Below are 26,769 nucleotides of genomic sequence, written 5' to 3'. Positions count from 1 at the left end.
GGGTCAAAATAATTCTTTCAACAGTTTTAGCCCTAATCCATTTGGAGATTTAATACATTATGTGAGCCTAATGCATTGTTTTATTAAGATATCAAAAGTATTTCTAAGAAGTGTGAAAGAAAAATAACAGCAAAACCCAAATATAATTCACGATCAAGTTGTTCTGTTAGAGTGAAATATTTAAAGAGGTTATGAAAGTGTGAGGCTTGGATTTGGGGATTCAGCAAACCTTATCTAAAAGGGAAAACAGTGATCCTTCTGCAGGTGGGACAGCCTTCCTCTGAGTCCACCTCTCGTGGCTGGAGGAGGTGCGGACACAGCTGAGTTCCTTCTAACTTAGGCAAAAGTCATAGCAAGTCTCCTGGAAGGTCATCGTCTCTCTAGTCTGAGGGCCTTGCATATTCAGAATTTCCAAGGAGATCCTTACAGAGAAGCATAATTCATGGTGGGCAGGGTGGGGCCACTTTCCTGGCCATTTCATAGAGGGGGTCTTCATAATGACCCTACAGAATGACAGCACAGCCGCAGCCTGAGCCATGTATATCTGAGGGCTAGTAACTACTTTTACCCACCATGGACATTTGCATTTTCCAGGATAAAAGCCCATTTGGGTTGTTTCCATATCTTGGATATTAAGAAGAATGCTTCTGTGAGTATTCATCTAGAAGTTTCTGTGTGGACATTATGTTTTGCTCTTCACTTAGGGATATACCTAGGATTGGGATTGCTAGACCATAGGGGAAATATCAACTCCTGCTCTTCCATCTAGAATAGCATTTCCTAGCCAAATCTTTCCTGGACTTACCACATGCAATCTATACCATGGACTAGAGTTCTGAGGAGGAGAACAGGTGAGGCAAGGAGTAGTGAGGAGCCTAGGACCCCAGCTCGGCGCAGTTGGCATTAGCAAAAGTGAAGAAGGGTTATGTTCAGAGTCCCACGGATGCTGTGTTCCTATTCCGACTCTGCCACCTGCTGCTCACTGTGGGACCTTGGGCTAAGGTTCACCCAAACCCTTAATTTCTTTGGATCTCCAATTCTTCAACTACAAAACAGGAATATTAATCCTTATGTTATGAATTTTTCATAGGCCCCTGTGCGGTCTATTGCTCCTTCCCACAAGATCCCACCTGTCAGGCAGCCACTCAGCAACGGCTCCAAACTCTCTCCTTCTGGGTCCACCACTGTTAGAATATGCAAATCAACCCCTGGGGACAGTTCCCCCAAGGTGTTGTGAAAACACAATCCAGCGACAGGCGTGAGTAGTTATTTAATAAATACCTTAGAGGGGAAAAATAAATATAAATAAATACCCATCATCTCCACTCCAAGACAGGGTGGAGATGATGGGTAAGAACAGGCTTGGAGACAGGGAGGCCAAGAAAGAGCTAGACCCTCTAGAGGCTCCACAAGAGGCTGGTATTCCCTGTGACATCTCAAGATGACCTGGTTTGTTTGAGAAGTAATCTGGAAGGTAAATGGTGGGTGCCTCATCCTTAAGGATAAGGAGATCTGGTGACTCAGGGGAAGAGACATGTCATGGCCCACCCAAAGATCTTGTCACCTGGATCTCCTTAAACCTCACCTTACTATCCCAGCTCTCTTGTCTACCCCTGGACTTCTTCACTTCAAACTACACTGTAGCCATGTTAGTCTTTCTAAACCTATAGATTTTACCCACATTACTCTGATGCTCAAACACCTTCAATGGATCCCCACTGGAAAAAGTTCCAACTCTCTCTTTGGTATTTAAAAATGTGGCAGGCACAGACTATGTGGCAGGCTCAGGAACGTGCTGCTTTTATCTAACTGCTCTACTCACCGTGTTCCAAGAGAGCTCAGCTTTTGCAATGTCTGTCCATAGAACCACCCCCTCTGTCTACCTGTCTTTACAATCCCACTGGCCTTCAGAGCCACAGGTGGATCGGAATCCTGCCCTTGGCTGAGCCTTGCCAGGCCCTTCTCACCTCCCAACTCAAAGTTCTTATGACTTGTAATTCTCATTGAGTATTATCATTTGTCATTGAGATGACAGAGAAGTACAAATACTCACACAGCTTAGGACACAGTACACTGGGATTTAACTTTCCAGGTGCTCATGCCTGATCTCCATTACTGGAGTAAATTCTTGAGGGCAGGAAACCCAATTTTAACATTCTTCCCACTTTTTAGCAGCATAGATTAAATGTTTAACCATGCTGGTCTCTTCTCTAAAGATCTCAGGAGGAAAAGGGGTCAGAAAACGGCTTAGGTCTATTAAACATAGATATTGGGCTGCACAGGAGGAAGGGGTGGGAGGGAGAAGTCAGACTGTGATTCAGCAGGAATATGGAGTATTTCTGACTATGGGGCTCCAAGGAAGTGAAGACAGGAAACTCCACTGTGTAGGTGAGGTCCCCTGGGAATTGGGTCCATCCCACCTCACAGAGATGTTTTGGTTGAATTGTTACTCTAACATCAGTGGTTTTCTAAACTTTCTTTTTTGTTGTTGTTGTTGTTGTTGTTTGTTTTAAGTTTTAAGCCATGGAATCCTTTCTCAAAGGATAAAGTATAAAGTGTGATCAGAACAATTCAGAGATGCTCTGGAAGAATCAGAGGTGGGGCTTGGCACCCAGAAGCCAATCCACTTCACATCTCCAGAGACCCTGTAGGGTTTTGAAGACACATTCCAAAACTTCTGGAAGTCTTTAGGAGTCCCTTTGAGGCCGGAGATTAAATTATGTGGATTTCTAGAAGTGTGAGTGGTGGAATTGAGGGTGAGAGAATGGAAGTGACTGGCCAACATTTTCTCTCATGTTAAACATAACCATAGGAAAGAAAGAAAATTCGTATCCAAATGTCAGCTAAAGACTTTAGGCCCATGACAAAGAAGTACAATATGCACACAGATGAGTTGTGTTTCCTCTGACATTTCTATTCTAGGAGAAGGCTCTACGGCGAAGGTCCTGCTCAGATAACAGCTTCTCCCTCTGTCGATGAAAATGCATTTCATTGCACAAATATGCTTGGATTTTTACATTAGGAAGCCTGACTCATTAAATATTTTTGGTGCAGTAACACTTCTGGTCAAAGTAGATTAAACAAATAAGCAATTAGTTTGGAGACTGGGTATGAATACAAAAGCAGAATCAATTATTTTTCTCCTTGTTTTCCTTCATTGTGTACTTTGACTTCATGTTTGCTTTTGCTCTGTGCAGCGCCATGAGATGGCCCAGACACTTCCTTTCATCTCCCTCCCCTACCTCGGAGGCACCTGGGGACAGGAGACTTCTTTGGGTGTGCAGCTGCAATCCCACGCTATTCTACAAAAGAAGAATATCGTCTGAGTTACGGGGTGGGGCTCAAAGGGATGTGAGTGGGAGAGAAAGTGAGGGCTTCAGACTGGGGTCTCAGCTCCCCATCCAGGCTGGGAGCCACATTTTCTTCCTTCATTAACCCACCCACTTAGGCTTTAGTGGGTGTGTCTATGTGTGTTGCAGGTGGGGGGGGAGGGGAGGGGTCCATCATTTCTGATATTATCTCCAATGTGTATGTGTGGGTGGATGGGGGGGGGGAGTTCTTCCTCAAGATCCACTTGACTCTGCTAGTTCTGAAAAATGTGTTTCCAGATCAGCATCACTTGGGAATTGGTAAGAGATGCCGAATCTTGAGTCCCACCCAGTCTTACTGCATCAGAACCTGGGGTGGCTCCAGACATCTGTGTTTAATTAGCTCTTCTCCTGAGTCGGATGCCTGCTTGGGTGGGAACTGTTCATCTAGAAATCTAGAGGTCAGAAATAAGCTTTGAGAAGACATTTGAGGTCATTCAGTTTTCTGTCAACTCTTACAATTTACAGATTAGGGTGCTGAAGGCAAGAGCGGGTAAAGGACTTCCCTAAGTCCCCAGCAGGTTAATGCAGGGCCAGAAATAGCCCAGCCTCCTTTCCAAGACCAATGGAGGTCCTCTCTCCCCTCCTACTGCACTCAGCAATTCCAGAGCCCTGGAGGATGCCCTGGATGGGGAGAGAGGGACACAGGCACAATCTTAAGGATCCCTCTGCCTTTAAGGAAATCAGCCAGTGTCCCCACCAACCTTTCCCACCCGAGGGGAAATTATGCAGAACACTGTGTCAGAAGAAGGCAGGAGGTCAGTGATCCTGCTGCCCACCTCTGTCTCCTGGGTCCCCCTAGCCTGGAGTGTTCCTGAAGCTCTTCTTCATTATTATGGGAACCAGAAGGTGTCTCCGGAAATGGGGATTTAGTGTGGAAATGACAGCAAACCTGAACTCTGTGACCTTGGGGCTGTGGGAGGCCATTGAGGGGCATATGCATTGGGGGCTGCGTGTCAAGAGGTGCCTGTCCTGAGCAGGTGTCCTGGGGTGCTATGAGGGCAGCTGAGGACAAGATCATCAGGATCCATGTGTCACCTGCGGCCTACTGCTCATCCGCCTCCTGCAGGCCTTTCAGCCTTTTTTCGTTTGGGACAATAGCTCTGGCAGCTTTGGTGAGTCTGATATTTGATCATGGAAAGTAGCCCACTGGGGAAGCCACAGGATAGAGCAAGACACACCTCATAGTGGATGCATGCCCTGGTGACCCCCTAATGTCTTCCCCTGCAGCTGGGGCACCCACTACAATCACCTGGACACCCATGTCACTGTACTTGCAGTCACTGTGACCACCCTCCCCCAGGCCTGGAGGTCAAAGTCTTATGGCCTCATGTGCCACAGCTCCTCCTCCTCAGAGCCCCCACCTGGCTGTGGTGCAGGGACACACCATTCCCCACCATCGCCACAGAGTTGGTCCTTCTGTTGGCCCCACCTAGCCCTGTGGGTCTCTATTCCTCCCAGTGCACCAGCCCCTTCTCATCCCTATCCTTCCTAACGTAATTCACAGTGCCCCCCTCAGCATGGAGGGCCACTATCTTTTCATACCATACAATTATCCAAAGTCCACCAAAGACAGATCCATGATCCATTTCCTGTAGAGCCTAATTGCCAGGAGCCACGTACTACTGAGAAAGCCATGCTCTGAAATCCTGTGACCATCAAACTCAAGTGAGCTCTCCACCCTTCCTGGAAAGACTGGATTCCTCTGGTTGATTCTATCTCCGCTGTGGAACGGTGATGTCAAACTTCTCCCATGTTCCTCGCACCTTGAACCCCATCCCACCCCCTTCACACAGCAAGCAACCTCACCTTCCACTTCAAGGAGAAAAACAGAAGCCTGAATATCCAAGTGCATACATAATCCTTTCAGTGGGTACTCAAAATCCCCGCCAGATTGCTCTGCAGAGCTGAGCCCATCTTCTCTGGGTGCTGTCCCTGAAGACTTCTGGGAGCCCCTGGGTTGTCTCCTTGGGAGCTGCAAACCTTTCTCTGGTTCTCCTGCTTTGCTTTCTTTGTTCTCCATGTCAGCTGCCTGCAAGACCACTCAAGGAAAGCTGCTCATTAAAGCAGATTGTCAGTCAGTCTCCTCCCTGGGTTCCTGCAGCTCTGTGAGTGCATAGTTTCCTTGGCTTCCTCAGGCAATGCCAGGCTTAACGCGACCCTGACAGCTCTGCTCCCCTGCTTTGCAATGGCACCTTGTCCCAGAGCCTCACGTTTTCCTGTCTGAGCCTCAGACCTCACAATGTCCCTCGGACAGAGCCACTTTCCTTGCCTTCCCCATCCTCTGTCCCAGGCACTCACTCCCATCCAGGCCATCAGTTGAGGGAATAGACACAAGGTGGAACCTGTTGTCCTCATCTCCACCTGGCCCTGTGCCTGCCCACCCCTTACAGGCTTCCTCCCCACATGCAAGCAGATGCCAGCTAATTGGTTTATGAGGCAGCTCCAGGCCGTGGGCATGATGTAATGCCAGCCAGGTCATCAAGGCAGAGGACACAGTGCTGAGGTCTAGGGGTCATTGTGAAGAGGGGGACGTGGTCCTTTCCCTGGGGAGATCTATCAGGAGAAATATGACCTACACACGCATCCAAGAATGCATTGTGTCACACTTATAACTGGTGCAATTTGGAGAAGGATAGCACCATGCTGGGAATTTTCTATAGACAGATATGCTCACAGGGGACAGGATTGGGGTCTTCCTCTCCTAAATGCTTCTGAATGGAGAATGCATTTACTCTATTCCTAGTCCTCCCCCCAAAAAAAAATTAAAAAGGGAAGAGAAGAAAAGACATGCTAAAATCCTAAGGCTCCATTCTATAGCCATCATCCTGCAGTTTGGCTCTTGGAAGAAAACTGATCCCAAGGCCTGGGGAATTGACAGAGTCTCCCTTGTGCTGGAAAATATTTGTGGTCCACCATGGCCTTTATTTACCCAGAAGGTTTTAATGTACCTTTTCCCCCATCTTTCACATCCGCTCAGAGAAGATGTTAATTTTCTGAAATTAAACACTTAGCTTGATTACTGTTTTGTTAATTGCTGCATTCAAAAACCCCCGGTGCTCCTGCCTGTTTAACATGGATGGTGCTGGGTAAATGATAGGCCTGGAGCTGGCATGCAGGTAGACAGAAAGCAGCACTGGAATGCCATCCCAACTACCCCCGACTGTGCTGGCTCAAGCAGCTGGGTCCCCTTCTGTGGGGCTCAGGCCAGGTCAGAGCAGAGTGATTTCCATGAAGCCATATTTTGGGGAGATAGTGCACTCAGGAAGCCCCAGGTCTCACCAATACTTGGGAGAATGTAGGAGTTTAATTCCAACAGAACCCCGCAACAAAAGATGCCCAATGAAGGGAAAAAAACCACAGAGTACAGAAACGACACCATTTGCTGATGCCGGGATTAATTTCAGAAGGAGCATGCATTTGTGCAACTAGTTAATAATTTATTAGCTCATTATTGAGGGCTTTCTATGTTTCAGGCATCTAGCTAGATGCTGGGGTGCAGTAACCAATAAGATGGGTTCAGGGCAAGCTCTTCTGGAAGGCCTGGTCTGATCATGGAGTTGACTTGCCACAGGAGTGTGGAGGGGTAAGATCAACAGGAGCCCCATTCCCTCCCACTCTCCTTGCCAAGACCCCAGGCAAATGACTGTCATTTCCTCATCCAACCAATGTCCCCTCTGCAATTGAGGGTTATAACAACCCCATGTGGACTTCCAACAAGTTAAGGAGGGGTCAGAGAAGCAACCACCCAGGACTGAAAGGCTCTCTAGCAACTGCATGTGGTTACTTCTAACTTCTGGAATAGTATGGTCCTAAGAGCCAAGCTGACCATCTGGGACCCCTTGAGTCACATCCGAACAGAGACCCCACTCACTCTGTGACTGGCTTGGGCCTCTGATCCTAGTCTCAGTGGGTGCCATGGACTAGAATGGGAGCTCCACCAAGGGACAGATTTTGGTCTGCTTTGTTTGCCGCTATGCTCCTGATATATGGAGCCATGCGTAACACATAGGTCATCTCAATAAATATTTGTTATGAATGAGAGCCCCTGAGAAGCAGGTACCCTTGAGGCAGCACTTGGAAAGCTGTCAAAAAGATTGTGTTGAGCAAATGGATGCATTTCCAAAGTCAGAGTCTTTAAACAGACCAACCAGCCCTCTTTGAGAGTGGTGGGGTCTCTCTGTGTTCCTCTGTGGGGATCAGGGTTTATAGCATCATATTAAGCATCATTCCTGATATTTTCCTTGTAGGAACCACAGAGGCAGATACCTGGTCACCTGGCTGATCTGGAATGGAGCTTAAGATGCCCTCTGGGGACCACCAGGACACATTCTGATTATCAGAGCCCCGTCAAACACTTATATAACAATGCTTGTCTGTGGGGACTGAAGCCACCTGGCAAATATTTTTCAAGGCTCTTGCGCCTAGCGCTGTGCAGCACCTCTCTCATGAAACTGGGGCAGGTGAGCAAGTCTGCTTCTCTGCAGAGCCCAGCATCTAGTTGGGAACCCCAAGGCTGCCCAGAGGATGGGTCTGTGAGGGCACAAGCCTGGTCATGAGCAGTGTCACCTCCTGACCTCCTCAGCTCCACAGACATCACGCCATTCTGCAAATGGGCCAGAACTCAAAGCTAGGACTTAACAAAACAACAAAAACAGCCTTTCTAGAATTAAAAAAGAAAAAAACAATGAAATGAACTATGAAATTGAATTAAGAATGGTAAAAATTTTATTTACTTCTCCAAACTTTTTTTCTTGATTCATTTCAACAAAAGTTGAAAGTCGCTCTAGTCTTTTTAAAGTTCTGACTCAATCTCTTCTCTGCTCTGGAGCAAATTTTGCCTGCTAATTTCCAATGAGACCAGCCTTTAAAAATGAACTGGTTTCAGCATATGGGATCTTAACACTCTACATTTTTACAGGCAGCGTGTAATATTGTTTTAATATTTAATTTTGAGATTTACATAATATCTTTCCTCCAAAGAGCTCAATATATTGCAATATCATAAATTCCTTTTCATATTCAAAGATTATTCTTTATGCATGCAAATACTATATTTAACCAAGGAATAATGTAAATTAGGTGATGAATTCGGAGGAATTGATAGTCTAGGTAATTATTTTGTGGGAAAAGGAGTGTAGTTGAGTGACTTTAATTCTCTAAGAACTTCAAAAATGCCTTGAAATGGACAAACTAGTGGGGTTTGTGACTATTAATAAAAGCAGTATTGTTTTTCAAAAACAATATGAAGTACTGGATTGTGTGTGTGTGTTGTGGGCACGGAAAATAGTATTTCACATGCATTTGGCGCGGCAGGCCACACGTGAACTGTCCCTGATGTGAATGTCAGATATAAATTGAGCTGATGGAATCCTGAGAGTCAGGGGGAAAAGTGTTACTTCTCTGAACACAAGGTGGACAGAAGGGCCCCTCTGAGTGGCAGGAGCATCCTGTGCCAGGTACTTAGTTTCTGGGCTCTGGTCCTAACCTCATCATTAGCTCATCCTGATGCAGACTTGACTATCATCTTCTCTGGTGCCCACTTCTCTCAGCACAGAGCAAGCAGAGATCTATTATGTATCTGATGCAGATAACATCAGTCCCAAACAAAGAGACTGAGAAGCTCTGGAAGGAAACAGTCTAGGGAGAAAAATCCAGCACGTGGCTCTCTGGCTTAGGACATATTCTCAGAAAGGATGCTAATCTCCCAGCCCATAGAGTGATTTTTCCATCCGCTATCTTATTTGCTTGTCACCACAGAACTAGCAGGCAGGCATCATGATTCTCATTTTACAGGCAAGAACTGGGGGATCTTGGCAGATAAATGAACTTGTGTGAATCATGAGGGGAGCAGAGAGGGGGAACCAAATCCCAGAGTCCCTGCACTGCACCTCTGCTGCCATGAGCCCAAGAGGTGAGGAAGACGACTGCCCCAGGGTGGAATGAGACTGCATTGACAGCCCACTCATCATGATGGGTCGGGTAAATCAGATTAGCCCTCAGAATCAGAGGTTGCAAACCACAGCCAACAGGCCAAATCCAGAATTGGATTTGTTTGGCTCTCAAGTGCTCTAAAATTTTCTAATCAGTTGTCAACATTTTAAATCTGGATTTTCAGCTTATAAAATCAGGCAGCGCTGGGCCAGGCAACACTTGTGGGAGCCGGATAGTGATTGCATCTGTGTCCTTCAGTTCCCTGCAGTCCCCACTGATTGCTATGGCCTTAATATTGGCCCTGCTTTGCCCCCTTTCCAATATTGCCTGGCCCCCACAAGAGTTTGTTCACTCTGGCTAAGGTGGTCCCAAATCACTCACTGATCTGATTTGTCTTTCCCCCAAAGATCTCCTCTGAGATCCCCTTCCCCAACTCAGAGTTGATACTCAGAGTCTAGTTGGCAAAAGAGAGAGGTAAAGTTTGTCATTCACTTAATTCTCTCTGACAGCTGGATGATCTAGCCATCAGTCTGAATCTAGAGCCAGGTGTCGGAGAGTGACTGTGGGAGTCAGCGGTGGTAACAATGTCTCTGCAGATCTCTTGGCCACTGGAACAGAGAGAGTTCCACCTGATCTGGTCTATTTTAAAATCCTGGCAGCTGTATTCAGTGTGAGGCTGCATCCCCAAAGACCTCACGTAAATCCAAGCTTGCATAATTCATGACCAACCCTGACCAAAGATGATAGACATATTTTTTGACAGCTAAAGTGTCCCAGCTATGTGGCAATAGCTTAGAGAGAGCTTATAACTTACATGTGCCGCCATAATGTGATTTTTTTTTGATCAGTCTGAGGATAAAATGGCCACAAACCTGAGTTTGAAACCCAGAAACATCATTTTCTGGCTGTAAGATGCTGAGCAAATTCCAGAAGCATTCTGCCTCCGGTTTCTTTATCTGACCCATCGCATCTCTGTAAAGAACTTGGAGGGGGTAGGCATGCTGGTGGTGCTTAAAAATGGCAGTTATCCACCGCTGCTGACAGCCTGGGTGAGGAGGATCCAATTCTCATGCTCCTAAGCAAATGAAAGGTACTTGAATGCCGCCACTGTGTATGTGACTGGGGTTGTGATGGAAGATGGAGACCAAGTCTCAGGACTCTACAGACCCTTAGGTGACCTCCAGATTGAGTTCACCTCTGCATGAAGAGCTATTGCACAGTGAGTCCAGTGATCCAGAAGATGATCACAGCCTCTCCAAAAATTTTTTTTTCCCTAGATCTTGGAGTCCAGAAAAGCCAGTCGTTGGAGACTCTAAAATGGGGAACACTAAAGTGAACAGAGGGATTGTCCATTTTTGGGACAGGCCTGGGGAAGGCAGAAACAAAAGAGATGATATCCTAGTGACCCTACTTTAATTCCCAGATTCTCTGAGCACCCCATCATCATCGCAGAGTCTCCAAATCCCTTTATGCCTCTGCTTCCTAATCTGAAAAACAGGAAAAATAATTTCTGTTATTCAGTAATTAAGGGGATCAAATGAATCCACCTATTCCAAAATTCTTTGTGAACTCAAGAGTGACACACATGTGAGGAGTCAAGGACAGTAATTATAACTCAGTCACGACCCACCCACCCAAAATTCCAGTACACTTACTGGTTGACTTAATGGTTGATTCTGGGACTCTCCTGGTCAGATTCTTTACCTTTCATCTACTTACTCATGACCCACACACTGGGATGGTGGTGACCACAGGCACTGACAGGGGTTGTACGCTACCACGAGGCGGAGGAGGGAAGCTAACCCTAGGCCCCACCCAGAGTGCATGAGCTCAGGGTGTGCTGGGAAGGGATGAGACATGCCATGGCTTCGTTCTCAGTGGATCTGAGACCTTCAGTTTTCATGATGCCTGCTATTTAGTCTCTCATCCATCTTTGGTAAAACGTGTAGCTTCTGTTCCTGTTACTCAACAGTCCTTGCAGAGATATAGGCTCAAATGTTTATTCTAATGTTTTCTACCTGAAAACAATAGTAAGTGCTGGATGAAGACAACTTGTATTCATGTGTCTTTACCAAACCAGTGTGACATCACCAGGTTCCTCCAAAGCTCACAGACCATGAATTTATGGAACCACTGGTCTTTGTGATATTTGCCTTAGAGCACCACATAACCACCAAGAAGCAGTTGCATCTTTCTCTCACTGACTGTCAACTTTCTGAGGTCAAGATTCCAGCATCACCAACAAGGAATCATACATTGGAAGATCAAAATGGAGATGGAGACTACAAAATCAGGGAAGACTGAGAATAAAAAGGGCTCGTGAGAAGGAGAACAAAGGGCATGAGACATGTGTCTGCACAGGAGCAAGTGGCTGAGGATAAAAACAAATATTTTGAGTTTTGGTAATGCAAGGGCCCCTGCAGGAGCCATGGTCCCTCAGCTCCCCTGCAGCCTGGGAAGGTGCAGATGGCAAAACAAGCAGATGGGCAGGTTCGGGAATAGCAGGATAAGGGAAGGGAGAAGGGAGGGGACGAAATAAAAGCAAACTGATATAAGTGGCAGGTTTATTCGCACATGCTTAGAGAGAGAGAGAAAAGACGGCCAAGCCCAGCATTACATGACAGCCTGGCAGGATTGTTATTCCCAGAAGCTGGGACACTAAAATATTTCAGCCAGTTTTCTGCCTTAAACTCTCCAAGGGAAATACTCCTAACAAAGGCAGCTTATACTACACACTCAACATAATGCAGAAATTACCACTCCCTATTCATCGGGTAAGATGGACCGACACAACCTTTGTCTCCATGGCACCGAGGATATGGTCACCAGCTGGAGCCTTCTACACTTCTACTCTTATTTTCTCACTATACACGTATGCATGTAAACACGTGACCATGCGCATACATACAAACACACCCCATGAACACACACACACACACACACACACACACACAACAACAACAACAACAACGCAGCCATCTGGACAGCTATGAACTCCTACAACACCTTTTTTTTCTTCTCAGTTCTGACAGCTTAAACCTAAGAATCATCTGGCATCAAAGATGCCTGGTATTAAACAGGCAGAACAAGGCTGAGGATGGAGAGGCAAGGAGAGAAGAAGATGGAGTGGGAAAGAGGACATGCTCAGAGGGAGAGAGAGCACAGAGAGATGTCAGTCTCCTGCTATTCCACTAACAAGCTGTCCTTCTAGAATTCGGTGATTGAGAAAAATCTATAATTCCAAATAAGATCATGGTCTACTGCCTATGACCCCCATTGCCTGCAGATGTGGTGTTCATTTGCCTCTGCAGGTTGCACGGTCACACAGGGGAGAGATTGTTCTTTTCTATCACCCTTGGTATTCACCACGGGGGCACAGCCTACAATGCTTAGGATACACCATCTTGCGGCTCTATAGTTTGAGTCCTGCAAATTCTCCAGTTCATGAGTTTCATGGGAGGAACAAGCGTTTCCAAGTATCACTGCATCTGTCACAGTATCTAATCCACAGCGTGGCATAGAGTAGATGCTAAATGACTGCCTCTTAATAATGAATGAGTAAATAAATGAGTGAGTGAGTGCATGAATGGACTGGCTCAATGGATATAAAAAGAAATGGATTGTAGTTGTAAGAGGTGTGAAAAGCGATAAACAGAAAAGATCAGAAGAGTAAGAGATAAAGAAATAAAGAGAAGAAAATGTGCTCTGTGTTGCATGTGGCACAGAGATGTGCCCGCCATTGGGAGTGATCTATTGCCACCTATCTGAGGTCTCTATAACATTGTAGCATTCATGTGAGCAAGCTATAAAGGGGAATTCAGTCTTGAATAACAGTTTAATCGGAAAACAACTTATGAAGGCAATATTGCTTTTATCATATGATTTGTGGGAAATGGCTTTCATTAGGTTTTCCATTAAAGCTTCATTGGGGTTCTGTTCTCAAGGTCTTGCAATTCTCCCACACACTCACCCCATTCTTTTGTCTGTCTACCCTCCTGTGCTTCTGTCTATCAGTGCATCCATCTATTAGTCCACCCCTCTGTCCATCTGTCTGCCCATCCCCTATTCATCTCTCCAACAGCATTTAGTGAGTGAGTCCTGGCTAGGTGCAGAGCGCTCGGCTCTTTCTAGCTTGGATACACATCTCTGCTTTGATGCTGGACAGAAGAAAATCCCCTAGTCTCCTGTGCACGCTCGAATTCCAAACATGAAAACCCTCCTCCATGGCTTCAAATGCATGCCACTTGATGCTTTCACCCCTGGGATGAGGTCTGAAGGCAGACTGGCAGAATGGAGATGGCTGTAGCCATGTCCCTACCCAGAGCTGGGTAAAAATCCAGCCTCACAGAGAAGGATCACAGAGACTCCAGACTTACCGGCTTGGTTTGTGGTGATGTTGACAGAGACATGCTGTGGGGGGAAGGGACTCTTGCTGGAGACCCCATTGATGGCCTGGATGTCAAAGGTGTAGGGGGTGTGGGCCCACAGGCTGCTGATGGAGACTCGGCACTCGGTCAGGCCCAGCTGTCTGGGCACAAACTCCACGTTGTCATCGCAGCGGGAACAGCTCCTGCGGTCTGCACGGCACTTTTTGCAGATGATGTTGTAGGTGACATCATCTCGCCCACCAGTCTCCCTCGGAGGGTGCCACTCTAGAATGATGGATGTCTCATTGACGATGGAGATGACATTGCGGGGACCTGATGGGACACCTGCAGGGAGACAAAGGTAGGCACAGTGAAGCTAGCCACAAGCTTCCTTGTCCAGTATCTCTCTGGTCTGCATCTGGTACCTTCCCACCCTCATCAGAAACTCCACCCACTTCCTCAGCCTCACATATCTGGGCTCCAGTTCATGACGTGAAAAAAAAAATGGTGGATTGCCGCAGTCTGGCTGGGCACAAATCACGAGCCACTGAAGCAGGAACAAACTTTACTTCTGAACTCCACCAGCAAACTCCACACACGCTCCCGGGGGAACTCTCCCGAACACCACCCACGCGGCTCCTCCAGGAACGACCAACCGGAAATCCCTCCTCCGGCACTTCCCCAACCAATGAGAACTCTTCAGGAATCCCCCAGAGAGCTCAACCGGAACTGAAGGGGAACTCCATGAGAACTCAAAAGTTGTCATCTTAATGGCTCGCTGTCGTCATCTCTCAACCACTACTTCTGGCAAAAATGCCATGTGTCATCCCGACTCGGCTGTGGCCCACAACAGTGGATAGAGATGACAACCTGTTACGAACTCCCCCTATTGATCATCCCCATCGAAGTTGTCTTTCTTTTAGCCCTATGTGCCAAGAAATGTGAGTTCAATCTTCTTGTTCTTGGACCAAGTCATATCCTCCAGCCAGATTTGGGGTTAATAAAATGTGTGTACATTGGAGGCTTACTGAATCCCTGGTCTTCAGTGGAGTAGAGGTCAAGGGTAGTGGGATATGAACAGCCCCATCCAAAAGCCCCAACAGGTCCTGGAATATTGCACAACACAATTTGAGATCTGTGTGGTGTGTACTTTATGGTTGGGTTTTTTTTTTTTTCCTGTAGGACAGGTTGCAAGAGCACCTGGATAGATGAATATTCACATTGCACCAACTTCGGTGCATGAAGTCAAGAAGCATTGTTGGACAGAAGAGAGGTCAGACAACCACAATTTTTGACCTCACAACAAAATAAAAACATAGGAGAGTGTGTTCTGGACTCTCAAGTAGCTATTTTACATCCATTACCTCATTTACACACCTCAAGAACCGTACTAGGAAGATACAATAATTATCACAATTACTTAGAAAACTAAAGCTTATAGAGAAGACTGGCTCTGATATCTATATCTAGATTTAGATCTACATAAAGATCTAATAGGCTATAGATCATATGGTCTGTAGGGACTGAAGCCAGCATGAAAGCTCATGTTCTTAACTACACCCCAGCTCTGAACATACTGTCCTTCTCCAACCCAGTCAATCTCACTGGGACTCAAGGAGGGCAGCACTTCTTCCCTCCGAACAGCTGTTTATGGCTGTTCCCATCCAGCAGAAGAGGAAATGTCTTGTTGCAAAATTCTGGAAAGCTTGGTACTTTGTAGGAGAGCCGGATGTTGCTGAATGAACTGTCACGGCACTGGGTAGTTTGAGATGAAGTTGGACGACTTCCTGCCAGATCCTAGCCTCAGGTTCCCAAGCATGAGCGTTGGTCTCCTCAATGTCAAATGGATGGAAATGAATCCTTCCCAGAAGCCCCCACCCCTTTCCTAACAGCGGGACTGCTGGAGCAGCCTCTCCGGATAGTAATGCATTCAGAATTCATGCACGTGACCATCGCCAGCTGAACGAAGACATGTGTAAAGTGATTCATGCTGTAGACAGGAATCAAATGCCAACACGCAAAATGAGGGAATAACAACAAGGTCGAGGGGCACCAGGGAAGGATTCGGCGTTGAATCAGTCAACAGCACCAGCTAGAGCAGAAAGCAAATATTAAATCAGATTCTATTAAAACATGAAAGAAAATCAGTACAGTACTATATAAAGCCCATTAGGCCTGAGCGAGAGCACAGCATTCATGCACGCTTGTGACAGGGCAGAATTCATGGAACATTTTTACTGAAGTCTTGCAAACGGTGTTCAAGAATTCCCTACCCATCTGCCCAGGGATAAACATCCATCTCTCTTTAAATCAGCACACAGGTAGTACTGGGAAAGCAGTTGGTATTGTCCCAGGTGGACTCTTACTGGGCCAGGATGGCCTTGCCAAACACTGCACAATTCATTAACATCCATATTGGTCAATGCCTGTCTTGGACACGTCTGTTTGCTTCAGACTGATGACACTCATGCCACAAGCTCCCAGCTGTCAATGACATTGTTGCTTGTCTCACAAAGCAGACAGCCTAGCTTCACCCAAAGGTCACAGTTTCTCATCCTTAGTAAATGTATACTCTTAGTGCCCACTGTATGCTGGGTGTGGGGCAAATCTTTTTAAAAATAATATCATATTGCATCCTCAGAGAGGCAGGTATTGATGGAGAAAGTGACCATGTCTCTCTCCCATCCTTCCTCCAGGGATCTCCTCTCTCCCCAGAGCTTCAACCTCACCCTCTCCCCTAACTCCAGCGTCTCCTCTTAAACTTGCATAAGTCTTAGTCTGTTCCAGCAATTTACCTGCAGAGGACCCTCAGTGTGCATAGCTGAGAGTCCCAAGTCCAAACACCAATCCCTTCACATCTCTCTACCTCCTACGCTCTCTTCCTTACTCTCCAGCCAGCTTTTCCAGAGAAGAAACTGTCTCTCCTCTCCCCTTGCAGAGCCAACTGGAGCCTTGTCACTTCCCTGCTCCTTCACCATGAAGCCTTTCCTTTGGCCTTCTAGTGGACAAATCCAGGGAACACAATTCAGTCTCTAATTTTCCTTGACACCTTATATCGTCACCAGTGAGGCTCTGGGCGTCACATCTTTTGTCCTCCCCAGGTCATGGACCATCACCACAATCTGTCAGCTTCATCACCTTTTCCTCAAATATTTTCTTTCTTCTATTTCCCCACAGCCTCAGAATTCCAGGCCTCATCCATTTCCCTGCCCTATTGACAAATCCTCCTAGTCAATGCTCTTGCATTTCTGCAATCTCTCAGATCCATTCTCTTCTGCCAGAATGGGAGCTCTAAAATGCACATGAGATCCAAGTGTTCCTATGCTCAAAGTCTTCAGCCTTCCAATTATCTGGGATATTTACCCCTGATCCCTTCCATGTCATTCAACTTCCCTCCGGTCTTGCTGATGTCAATCACATCCTGGGCCTTTGCCCCTTACCCCTATGGCTAATAGGAATATTCCTGAAATTTCCTGCATGAACTAAACTATCTTCATACCTCTGAGCCTCTGCGCCATGTTCTTCCTTCTGTCTGGGATTCCTTCCCCTCTTTATCTACTTAATGAACTCTTGCTCACTCTTAGAAATCCAGTACCCATTCTACTAGGAGCCTTCTCTCATGCCAAGCAGGCATGCATTTCTTTTTCTGAGCATTGATAAGATTGATAAACCTATTTCTAGATTCCATTATTACCTTATAAGGGTCTCTATCTCTTCTCTGTGTCCTCACTATACCAGCCTTTTGGAAGGTAGAGACAGGTGTCTGGTTTGTCTCTGGTTTGTCCCAAGCCCAGACAGCAGATTACCTGCAGAGGACCCTTGCAATATGGTTTTCTCCTTTTCCTCTGTGTGCATGGCTCAGAGCCCCATCTGTGTACCCCTTTTCCAGCACGAAACAGGATGCCCTGCTTTTGGCACATAGAGGGCCTGAGGGATGCTTTGAAGCAACAACCGCATTGAGGACCCACTGCCTGTGATCCTAAGTGGCAAAGGCTTTGGTGAGAAAAAGGTAGCAAGTAAAGAGTGGGTTTGGAATGTCTGGCCCTGTCTCTAGTCTGGAGCAATGGTGGTGATTTGCCCTGATCAGTCTACTCTCTGTCCATTTGCTCCCAACTGATCAGGAACAAAAGAGTGATTTGTGATAAGAATGGAGACTTCCCATGAAGCACTCCCTGGACCCTTCTCATTCTTGGGCGCTTCTCAGAATGAGTGCATCTGTAGGAGATGAATGCAAGTTTATAGAGGAAGCCATGGTTGCTAAGTCCATAAATAAATAAATCTGAATCCTTTTCAACCAAGGAGCAGGGACTGATGTTAAGGGCCTTTCTTGAAGAGCAGACTCAGAGCCAGAAGAGCCCAACATGTCCTGCCGTGTGTTCTTCCCCTGGGGTGCCTTGTTCAGCTCACAGAACAGGGGCCTGTGCATATGGTGGAGATGAGCCAAGTCTGGGCCATAACAATGACTGGGGCCTCATTCATTAGTCATTCATTCATTCATTCCTTGAACAAGTATGTCCTGCGCTCTTCTAGGCTCTTGGGAGGCTCTTGCAAGACTGGCAAGCTTCTGCTCTCACGGAGCTTGTGTTTCTCTTTGGTGAATAGAAACTGACAGCTTTGAAGGAAACACAGAGATAAATGAGAAGATTTCACACAAGAAGAAGTGCTATGAAATAAAATAGTCCTGGGGCTCAGATGGTCTCCTAACAATGTTCAAGTCTGTCCCTTATTCCCATGAGGCCTGCTCCAGGCCTCATGTCTCAGTGGTTAAAACACAATAATGGCCCCAGGTGCCAGTGCTCAAGCATCCTGATGAGATGGGTACCTTCCTGCAGGTAGTCTGCCCAGTCTCTGCCTGAATGAAGAGCTGGACCATGGCAGGTTTGGCCTGTGCATAAATCTCCCTAGATGAAGGTTGCTAGAACTACTTTCTATCCAGCTTTGCCTCCCGGGTTTGGGGCCCCTCTCTTTGCAGGAAGTATTCACCCAGAATTTGTGTCTCAGAAACATCACTAGGAAGGAGATAAAAACATTAGAAAGGTGAGAACAGAGGGAAGCCACAGAGGTGGTAGGAAATTTGCCATCTCTATCAGCAAAAGCCTCCGTGATGCCTGTGGCAGGGCTCAGCACCACAGTCTCCTCGTCTGAGCTCCCTGCTCTTGTGTCTGGTTCCTTGTTTTTCTTAATTACATACAGACAGGATTTTTGAAGCCTCTCTGATCTATTGCCATAGTTACTGATAAACACATTCTGTTCAAAGGGCTAGGGAAATTGAGTCTGTGGAAGGGTGGGAAATGTTGAGCAGTGATTTTTAGTTTGGATGAGGAGGGGGCATGGTGGGTGCTGAGTTATAGGAAGGGGTCTCCAATGTCTTCTAGGATGTGCCTGAAGGGTTGGCTCAGCCCACATGGAGCATGGTTGTTATTGGGACTTCAAATAATTAACTAGACTCCTTTTAGAGCTATGGGGCAGTGTATTGCCATCATGAGGTAGAAACCTTGCTGTTTCTGAATGTGGTTTGGGCCAGAGTTTTTGCTTTGTTTTGTGTTAAGAATGGAGACACAGGGTATGTGGCAGAGAGCCGATGAGTATATTTGTAGGCATTATGTTAGGAATGAGAGCACTCTAGAGTAACCACAGGGAAAATATGCTGAAGATAGCCAATTCCTTTATCAGCAATCTTAATAAGGACAAGCTCCTATTGTTAGAATTTAGAAACTAATATCAGGCTGGTAAAAAGTGCCCAGCAGAGAGGGTTCTATTAACTGTGCATTGCTACCACCAAGTCTGCCTCCTTAGATAACTCCTCAGGGGGTCTAATGAGGATTACAACAGTCTTAAGGGGGTACTCTCCTGGGACACCCCACATGTTGGCTGGGATTGTGCTCTTATGCATCAGGCCGGAGATGGATCCTCTCTGATGAAAGTAACAAAGTTTTCACTTAGAAAAAAATATGAACATGTATTAAAAGACATATATAATTTTTCAGATTGGGTGATCAATCAGTGAACCCCCTAAATGTTTATGGCAACCAAGTTGACCACCTCTAGAAAGTAAAGTTTGAAGGCTCAATTTCCTCATCTGACAAATGGTAATTCTGAGAATTAAATGAGATAATAAGCCCACATGGTTCAGCTGTGCTTGGTATGCAAAAGAATTAAGTAATATTAGCTGTTGTTATTAACACTATTAGTATGTTATTTTTAGATTATCTGCAACCTTGAGCCACTCATCTAATTAAGACTGGTCTCATTCAGTCAATCCATGGGCACAGAATCTGCTGAGCACTCTAAAAACTATGAAGATGAGGAAGTTATGTTGGGGAACTCAGATGCAAGACCCTATACCTATGGCATAATGGGAACTGTGAACACATATAGTTAAGAATCAAAGTAAATGCTACAGATACAAATTATATTATAGATACTGGGGAAAAAGATAAGTCTAATGTAGATCAACACATTCAGGCATGATATTTGGGAGGTTCCAGTTTCAAAGAGGGAGCAATACCTAGGGAAAAATACCTTGGAAACCCTCTGCACTAATCTATACTCTCTAGGTTACTAAGCCCAAGAAAACATACCCCAAAAGGTATAGAACTTACCCTTGAGTATGAGGCTGCGTCTCCAGAATGTGTCCAGCTCTTATGATCTCCTGGACTTGTGACCCCTGTTTCCTGGCCTCCCTAGATATTGTCTGACTCTGGCATGGTATCTATCTATTCATTGACCTCCCTGACTAAAAGACAAGGAAACACTTTATTTAATCCAATGGCAAATAATGCCCTCTACTATGTCTCTCTTTAGGAAAATTCCTGGGAGAGGTCAGACTAGAACCTAGACATAGACATAGCCAAGACAGAGTCTTGGAATGAGCCAAGAAATCCATTTAATATGCAAAACTCCTGAGTCAAGAGAGTCCAAAACGTGTAATGTCCTCATGGTTAAGAAGAGTCAAGACTGTAGTTTGGAAAAATAACTGCAATCTTCAATGTGGACTGAAGGTTAAGAAGTGGCAGAAAGAAAGGCCAGAAAATGATATAAGGGAGAGGGATGATGGGAAAGAGTGTGGTATGACAGTATGTGAATACATAAGTGGTGTGATCCAGGGGAAATGCTCCAAAATGATGGTTCTATCAGGACATCTCTTTCCCCTTTGCTCACTAAGACAGCTAGTTAAGTAAACCACAACTGAGTGATTTGAAGCTTTCCTGGAGAAGGTGAAAAAGTCTTTGAGATTTTACAGGGAAAGAGATAGAATTCAAAGAGCAGATTCAGACATGGAAATGGGGAAATAGAGACCTGAAGAGGTCTTCTGTGGGTGCAAAGCATGCAGAAAATCAAACCAGGCAGGTTGTATTGCCTTTGCCCTAAAGACAACATGCAGGAAGAAAAGCAGGATGGTTTGGAGTTAACATGAGTCAAAGAGAAAATGTTTGCAGACATGTAGTAGAATTATCAAACAAACATGAATTGAGCTTCATGCTCAGTTTCATTTTTTCCTTTGATAATTGTTTATTTGCAAACAATGCCAAAACAAAACCTTTCTTTATTCTTTCTAGCGCCATTTATAAGATGGCACACCGCAGCCTGAGGTCAACTGTCTTTTTCTCCCTCCTCTCACATGATATTTGGGAGTTATTCCTCTTCCACCTTTACCTTACCAAGTGCAAAATTCCTGGAAGAGGTCAGACTAGAACCTAGAACAGTAAAGTTTTAGAGGAAAGTGTGTGATATGCCGCAAAGGTTTGGTTCAGGACCTTGGAGAGGGACATGAGTCTGCATGCTTCCCCATCCCCTTCACTGAGGTTTCCTTGCTGGTAATGGGGGAGCTTCTAAAGATGCTATGCCAGGCTCCATAATAACACCACAATAACAGGGGTTAGGAGCAGAAGGGGTTGTCAGATTTTGTTATGGGTGGAGTGGGACTCCTGTGGCCATATTGGCAAATTGGGGAAAAAGTCATCAGGGAACTGGTGGAAAATGGTGGCATCAGAATGGGGAGATGGGTGAGTCATTAAGAGAATGCCAAAAACAGTCTTCTCTCAACATTGGAAGTTTGGAAAGATCCAGGTGTGGTTTTGGACACCTGTCATCTCAGCAATTCTGGAGGCTGCCAGGAGGATCACGAGTTCTAAGACAGCCCCAGCAAATTAGGAAGGCCCTAGGCAACTTAGTGAGACCCTGTCTCAAAATAAAATATAAAAAGGTCTGGGGATGTGGCTCAGTGTTAAGCAGCCCTGGGTTCAATCTCTAGTGAAGATAAAATAGAAGAAGTTTAGAGGAGATTGAGGTCTTTTGGGGAGGGGGCACAGATCAAGGACTGTCTGTAATTTGTGAGTGTTGAGCAGCAGACATGTGAACACCATTTTGCTTAATATGGAGGATGTGTGTCTGGAGTGCTGATGTGTTCCTTCTAGTCAGGGAGTCATGCTAGGGTCCTGGGGCAGCAGGGGCTGAAAGGCTGATTGATGCCTGTCCTTTTGCAATCTCAGGTATCTTTTGAGGTTTATTTATTTTTTCTCAAAGTGTAGGATGTTTCCTGGGGTAAGAAAGAGAGGGCACTGAAACCTGGGGATATCATTTTGACTCACTTTTCCTGGAAGCCATGTGAGCATGATCTTCCTCGGGACACTTTTATGTATTTTGGAGTCACTTGAAGATGAACCCCAGGAGCAACTCACTAGAGATGGGAGGGGAGTCACACATGTGCAGATTCAGAAGAAACCAAGTCAAATCCCAGGCTTTGGCATAACCTCACGAGGCCTCAGCATGTTTGCTGGTAAAACTGGGATGGCAATAATTATAATTGACAGGAGCATTATAAAGGGCTAACAGTTGGGCAATGTACATAAATGTTACAATAGCGCCTGTTAAATGACTTGTCTAATGGTATCTGTGCATCTTATTCATTATTATATCCAAAAATAGGTCAAATATAATGATACAGGCAAAATGCTTGCCATCATGGAGCCTGTATTCTAGTGGAAGAGTCAGGTGATGCTTCAGTGAGCAGAAAAATGTATGTTGTAAGTAGTGACTAGGTTCTGAGGATAAATAGAGCAGGACCAGGGAGATGGGCGATGGTGGGTTGGGGTGGGGAGCGGAACTCTCTTGGAGAAAAAGCTATCAGATAGAGACCTGAATGCAGTAAGTCAGGAACCAAGTCAATATCTAGAGGGAATGTCCCCAGACCAAAGGGCCAGCCTATGCAAAGGTCCTGAGGAGAAAATGCAGTTGGCTTACTTGAGGATAATGAAGGGAATAGTGTGGCTGCAAGAGAGTGATCTGAAGGGAGAGAAAAAGAAATAGATTAGAGAGGAGTGGAGTAGGCAGAATATATAGGTCCTGGGAACAGGCTGAGGGGATTTTACTCTCAGTAAGATTTTACTGTAAGGAGGTCTCCGAGCGGAGGAATGACATGTTCAGACTTTTAAAGTACCACTTTAGCTGCCTTGTGAGGACAGGATATGAGAGGATAAAAACAGAAGCAGACAGACCATTAGGAGGCCACAGAAGTCACCTTAGTGACAGGCAACAGCATTCTGGGCCAGGGAGGCAGCAGTGGGGAGGAGAAAAGGCAGGTTCTGAATAATTTTAAAACATTTTAAAAATATTTAAAATATTTTTTTAAAAAATAGTCTTTTTACAGACATTACATAACTAGTTTTTGTCTGCACAATTCTGTAATCTTACTTTTCCCATTTTAATGAGAAAATTGAGGACCAGAGAGGCAAAGTGGCTTGTCTGTCACTGAGTGATGGATTAGCCAAAGGTCTGCACACTGATGTGCACACCTGGCATCAACAGACCTCACCTCCTAGTGGGCTGAAGCAAGGACTCCTTGCCAGGTGCGGTGGCATAGGCCTGTAATCCCAGTGGCTTAGGAGGCTGAAAGCAGGAGGACTGAGAATTAGAAGCAAGCCTCAGCAACTTAGTGAGGCCCTGAACAACTCAGCAAGACCTTGTCTCAAAATAAAATATACAAAAGGCCTGGGGATGTGGCTTAGTGGTTAAGTGCCCCTGGGTCCAGTCATATCAGTACCAAAGAAAAAGGACTTATGTACCACCAGTAGCTCCTCATGGACATGACCCTGACCCAGTACCCTCATTAGGTCATTTCCCTGGAGATTTCTGTAGGAGCATCTGAAACAACAGAAGATGACCTTGGTTTCCATTTCAATAGAGTTCTGTATGCAATTTTGAATTTTCATTTAATAATAAACCCTTCATGCAAAGGACAGTGCTAGGCAATGTTTTGTTTATTACTTAATAAAATCAGTAGTCCCAACACCCTGGGAGGGTGGACTCAGTTTACATATGAGGAAAGACAAATAAACCTGGGTCAAATCATGTGGCTGGCAAATGGCCTAAGCAAGACTTGAGTGCAGGTTTGGTCCCTAACAGTGTAAGGCACAGGTGAGACACAAAAGCAGCCAGGTGGGTGGGCAGGGGGTGGGGTTCATGGGTAGACAGGAAGCTCCCACCTCAGCCTGAACCACCTCAGTCCGCTTCTTGCAGAAACAGAACAGCTGCGGCTGCAGGACGGGGCTGAGCAAGTCTGCACGTGTTGCTCATTAGGGTCTTGGAAACGCTGGGCCTCGGCTCAGGCAATTCCCCTAATCATAACAGTTAGTAATAAGGAGAAATGATTAGTCAAAACAAGGAGGGACCCTGCTGAGAGGGATTTTGGGAGCCTCAAAGAGCCCAGCGTTATACATTTCACCAAATATGAATGTTTACAGAAAGAACTTCTTGCTTTTCCTTCATCAATGGATCTAATTGTCTGGGAGAGAGGAAGTAGATCCCACTTTCTGGGAAAAGAGGCAGCCCCTCTCTCTGGGCTGAGCCTAAGTCTGAGAGTCCAGGGTTCCTGGGATTCTGCAGAAGCCCTTGTAGGAAGGGTGAGGCCCCCCCAGACAGGAGGCGGCATGATTCAGCAGGAGTGTGCTATGGCCCCTCTGAGGTCACTGCCTACATGGGGGATGGACACTCAGTTAAATCTCTTACTTGTGGCCCAAGAGGAGGCCAAAGAGAGGCAAGTTTTAATACAAAGCACCCTGCCCTGCAGAGATGCCCTGGGGACACTCAAAGTCAAGGACAACCATAGGTCATGTGATCTCAAAACTGTGGCCTACAGTCTCTCTTCTAGCCTTGGTATAGGCCTCAGAACCTCCCAGAATAATGAAAATGCACTGGACTCAGAAAACAGGGGCTAACTGCCATCCCTGCCACAGTGTGATTCCATGGGTCACTTACTGTAGTCATTCACAGATTCTTGAGTGACCAACCTGTCCATGAGCTGTGCTGTGCAGGTGAGGCTGTGGGCAAGCTCCCTGCTGTCCATCCTGAGGAGCTCAAAATTTGCAGGGCAGTGGCACTTGTACAACATCCATAGAGGCCATGGGCTGACGAGGCTGGTAAAGGTCAAGCCCGTGAACCTGGAGAGGGCTAGGCAGTGTGCTTAGGGACTGGAAGGGACACTGTCCTCCTCACACTCATGTGGAAGTCAGTGGAAGAACATCGAGCCTTATTGTACTCTACATGTACAAAGGACTTCCTGGAGTGGTTATGCAGGAATGCTTGTCCTCCTTTCATCTTCTAGAAGGGAAATTATGACTCTGTGCACACTTGTACAATGAGTAAAAGAAAGACATTGGACATAAGACTTGAGCATCAGGCCCTGAAGAAGGGAGAACATGAGGCCTGCAGCAGACCTCCTATACAGGACCTCCCCAGCCTCTAGGTAGGGGCCCTTTTCATGACCCAGTCAAGTGGCAGAGGAAGTTTCTCCATAGCAATGTCTGCTGCAAAATCATTGTCCTAGGCCACATACCACTAGGGCAGGCTCCAAGGTGTTTTCTTAAGAAAGAAAAATTCTAAGCCTATCTAAGTCTTCTTGAAGTCAAAAGACTCTGGAACACATTTCTATCTTTGGGATAATAGAAGGCTAGACCTTCCTGGGGCATGCCATTCACAGAACTCCTTGTTCTGGCCTGCATTATTTCTAACTGATGCATTCAGGACTTGAAATGCCCCAAGCCACTCATTTGATTTAGCAATGATCTGATGGAGTCCAGAGCTTGGTGATTCTCTCTAGGCAGGTGCCAATAGGAAGACTGAGGTCAGGACAAGAATCCAAAGCAAGGACAATGATGTTCTGCATCTTGAGATCTGGTTGGTGGTCCCTGGGCCAAGACATGCCAGGGATGAAGGTCACACAAATAAGGACATCCTTGAAGGTGGAAAAGAAACTGCTCTCCCTCAGAATCTCAGGAGTGTAGGAGCTGTCTGGTCCCACCGGGCACACAGTCTACTGTGAACTCTCAGGTGCTAGACACTTTCCAAAGTTTCTTTTAAAAGAAGACAACAATCTGGATCAGACTGAACAAGTCCTCACTACATGTATGGACTGAGGGTTTGACAGTGGGTGGGAATGACTCAGGTGACTGCATGACCAGGCCCTCAGGTGACTGCATGACCAGGAATCCTATCTCCTCACCATCCTCTGAGAGAAAATGGTAACCATGGAGAAGTCCTGTATCTCACAGTTCCTCATAAATGACCAAGAGTTTCCTCCCTGAACCACAGATTTTTTTAAGTTGTCATAATTCTATTCATCTTTTTAAAGAGACTGTAGATCAGAATGGCATCCAGACCACAGCTGGAAAAGGAATATGAGTCGAATAGTCACGAGTCATGCATTCCATTTTTCTTGGGGGTACAAGAAGAATCTTCCAGGCCCTCTCATGCAGTTCTACAAGAGACATGTGCTGCCTCTCTCCAGGTACAGAGGAGACACCCCAGTTTCAAAGACAACAATTCAAGGTCAAGGGAACAAAAGAGAAACCAAAAAGGGTCGTAGCCTTTCAGGGAGTTATGGGTCACCCAAGGTCAAGTTCTGATTCTGATATGCTGATTCTTAAAATGGAAGGAAACCTTGAAAGTTAGCGTGTTCAGGTGGCAAAAGCCAGCCTCTATTAGACTCCTCCAGAGGAGGGAAGCTTACCATTCCCACCATTATAGTCTCATTCATCAGCAAGCACAAGCTATATGAAAAGAAAAGATAACAACCCAAAAGCATCTATTCACAAACCCCTAAA

General features: G+C 45.9%; 1 protein-coding gene across 1 annotated transcript in view; it reads right to left on the bottom strand.

Annotated features, from left to right (window-relative positions):
• The window catches only part of Ephb1 (EPH receptor B1), a 417,904-nt gene that overhangs the window by 94,790 nt on the left and 296,345 nt on the right, over positions 1-26,769 (bottom strand). Inside the window, exon 5 of the mRNA XM_077793624.1 lies at positions 13,679-14,014. Coding sequence (XP_077649750.1) covers positions 13,679-14,014 — 336 coding nt within the window. The remainder of the gene's footprint in view (positions 1-13,678; positions 14,015-26,769) is intronic.

The sequence above is a fragment of the Urocitellus parryii genome, chromosome 2 (genome assembly GCF_045843805.1).
Source record: "Urocitellus parryii isolate mUroPar1 chromosome 2, mUroPar1.hap1, whole genome shotgun sequence".
Taxonomy (NCBI): Eukaryota; Metazoa; Chordata; class Mammalia; order Rodentia; family Sciuridae; genus Urocitellus; species Urocitellus parryii.
The sequence above is the reverse complement of the archived record's forward strand: the minus strand, read 5'-3'. Positions and strand labels throughout refer to the sequence as shown.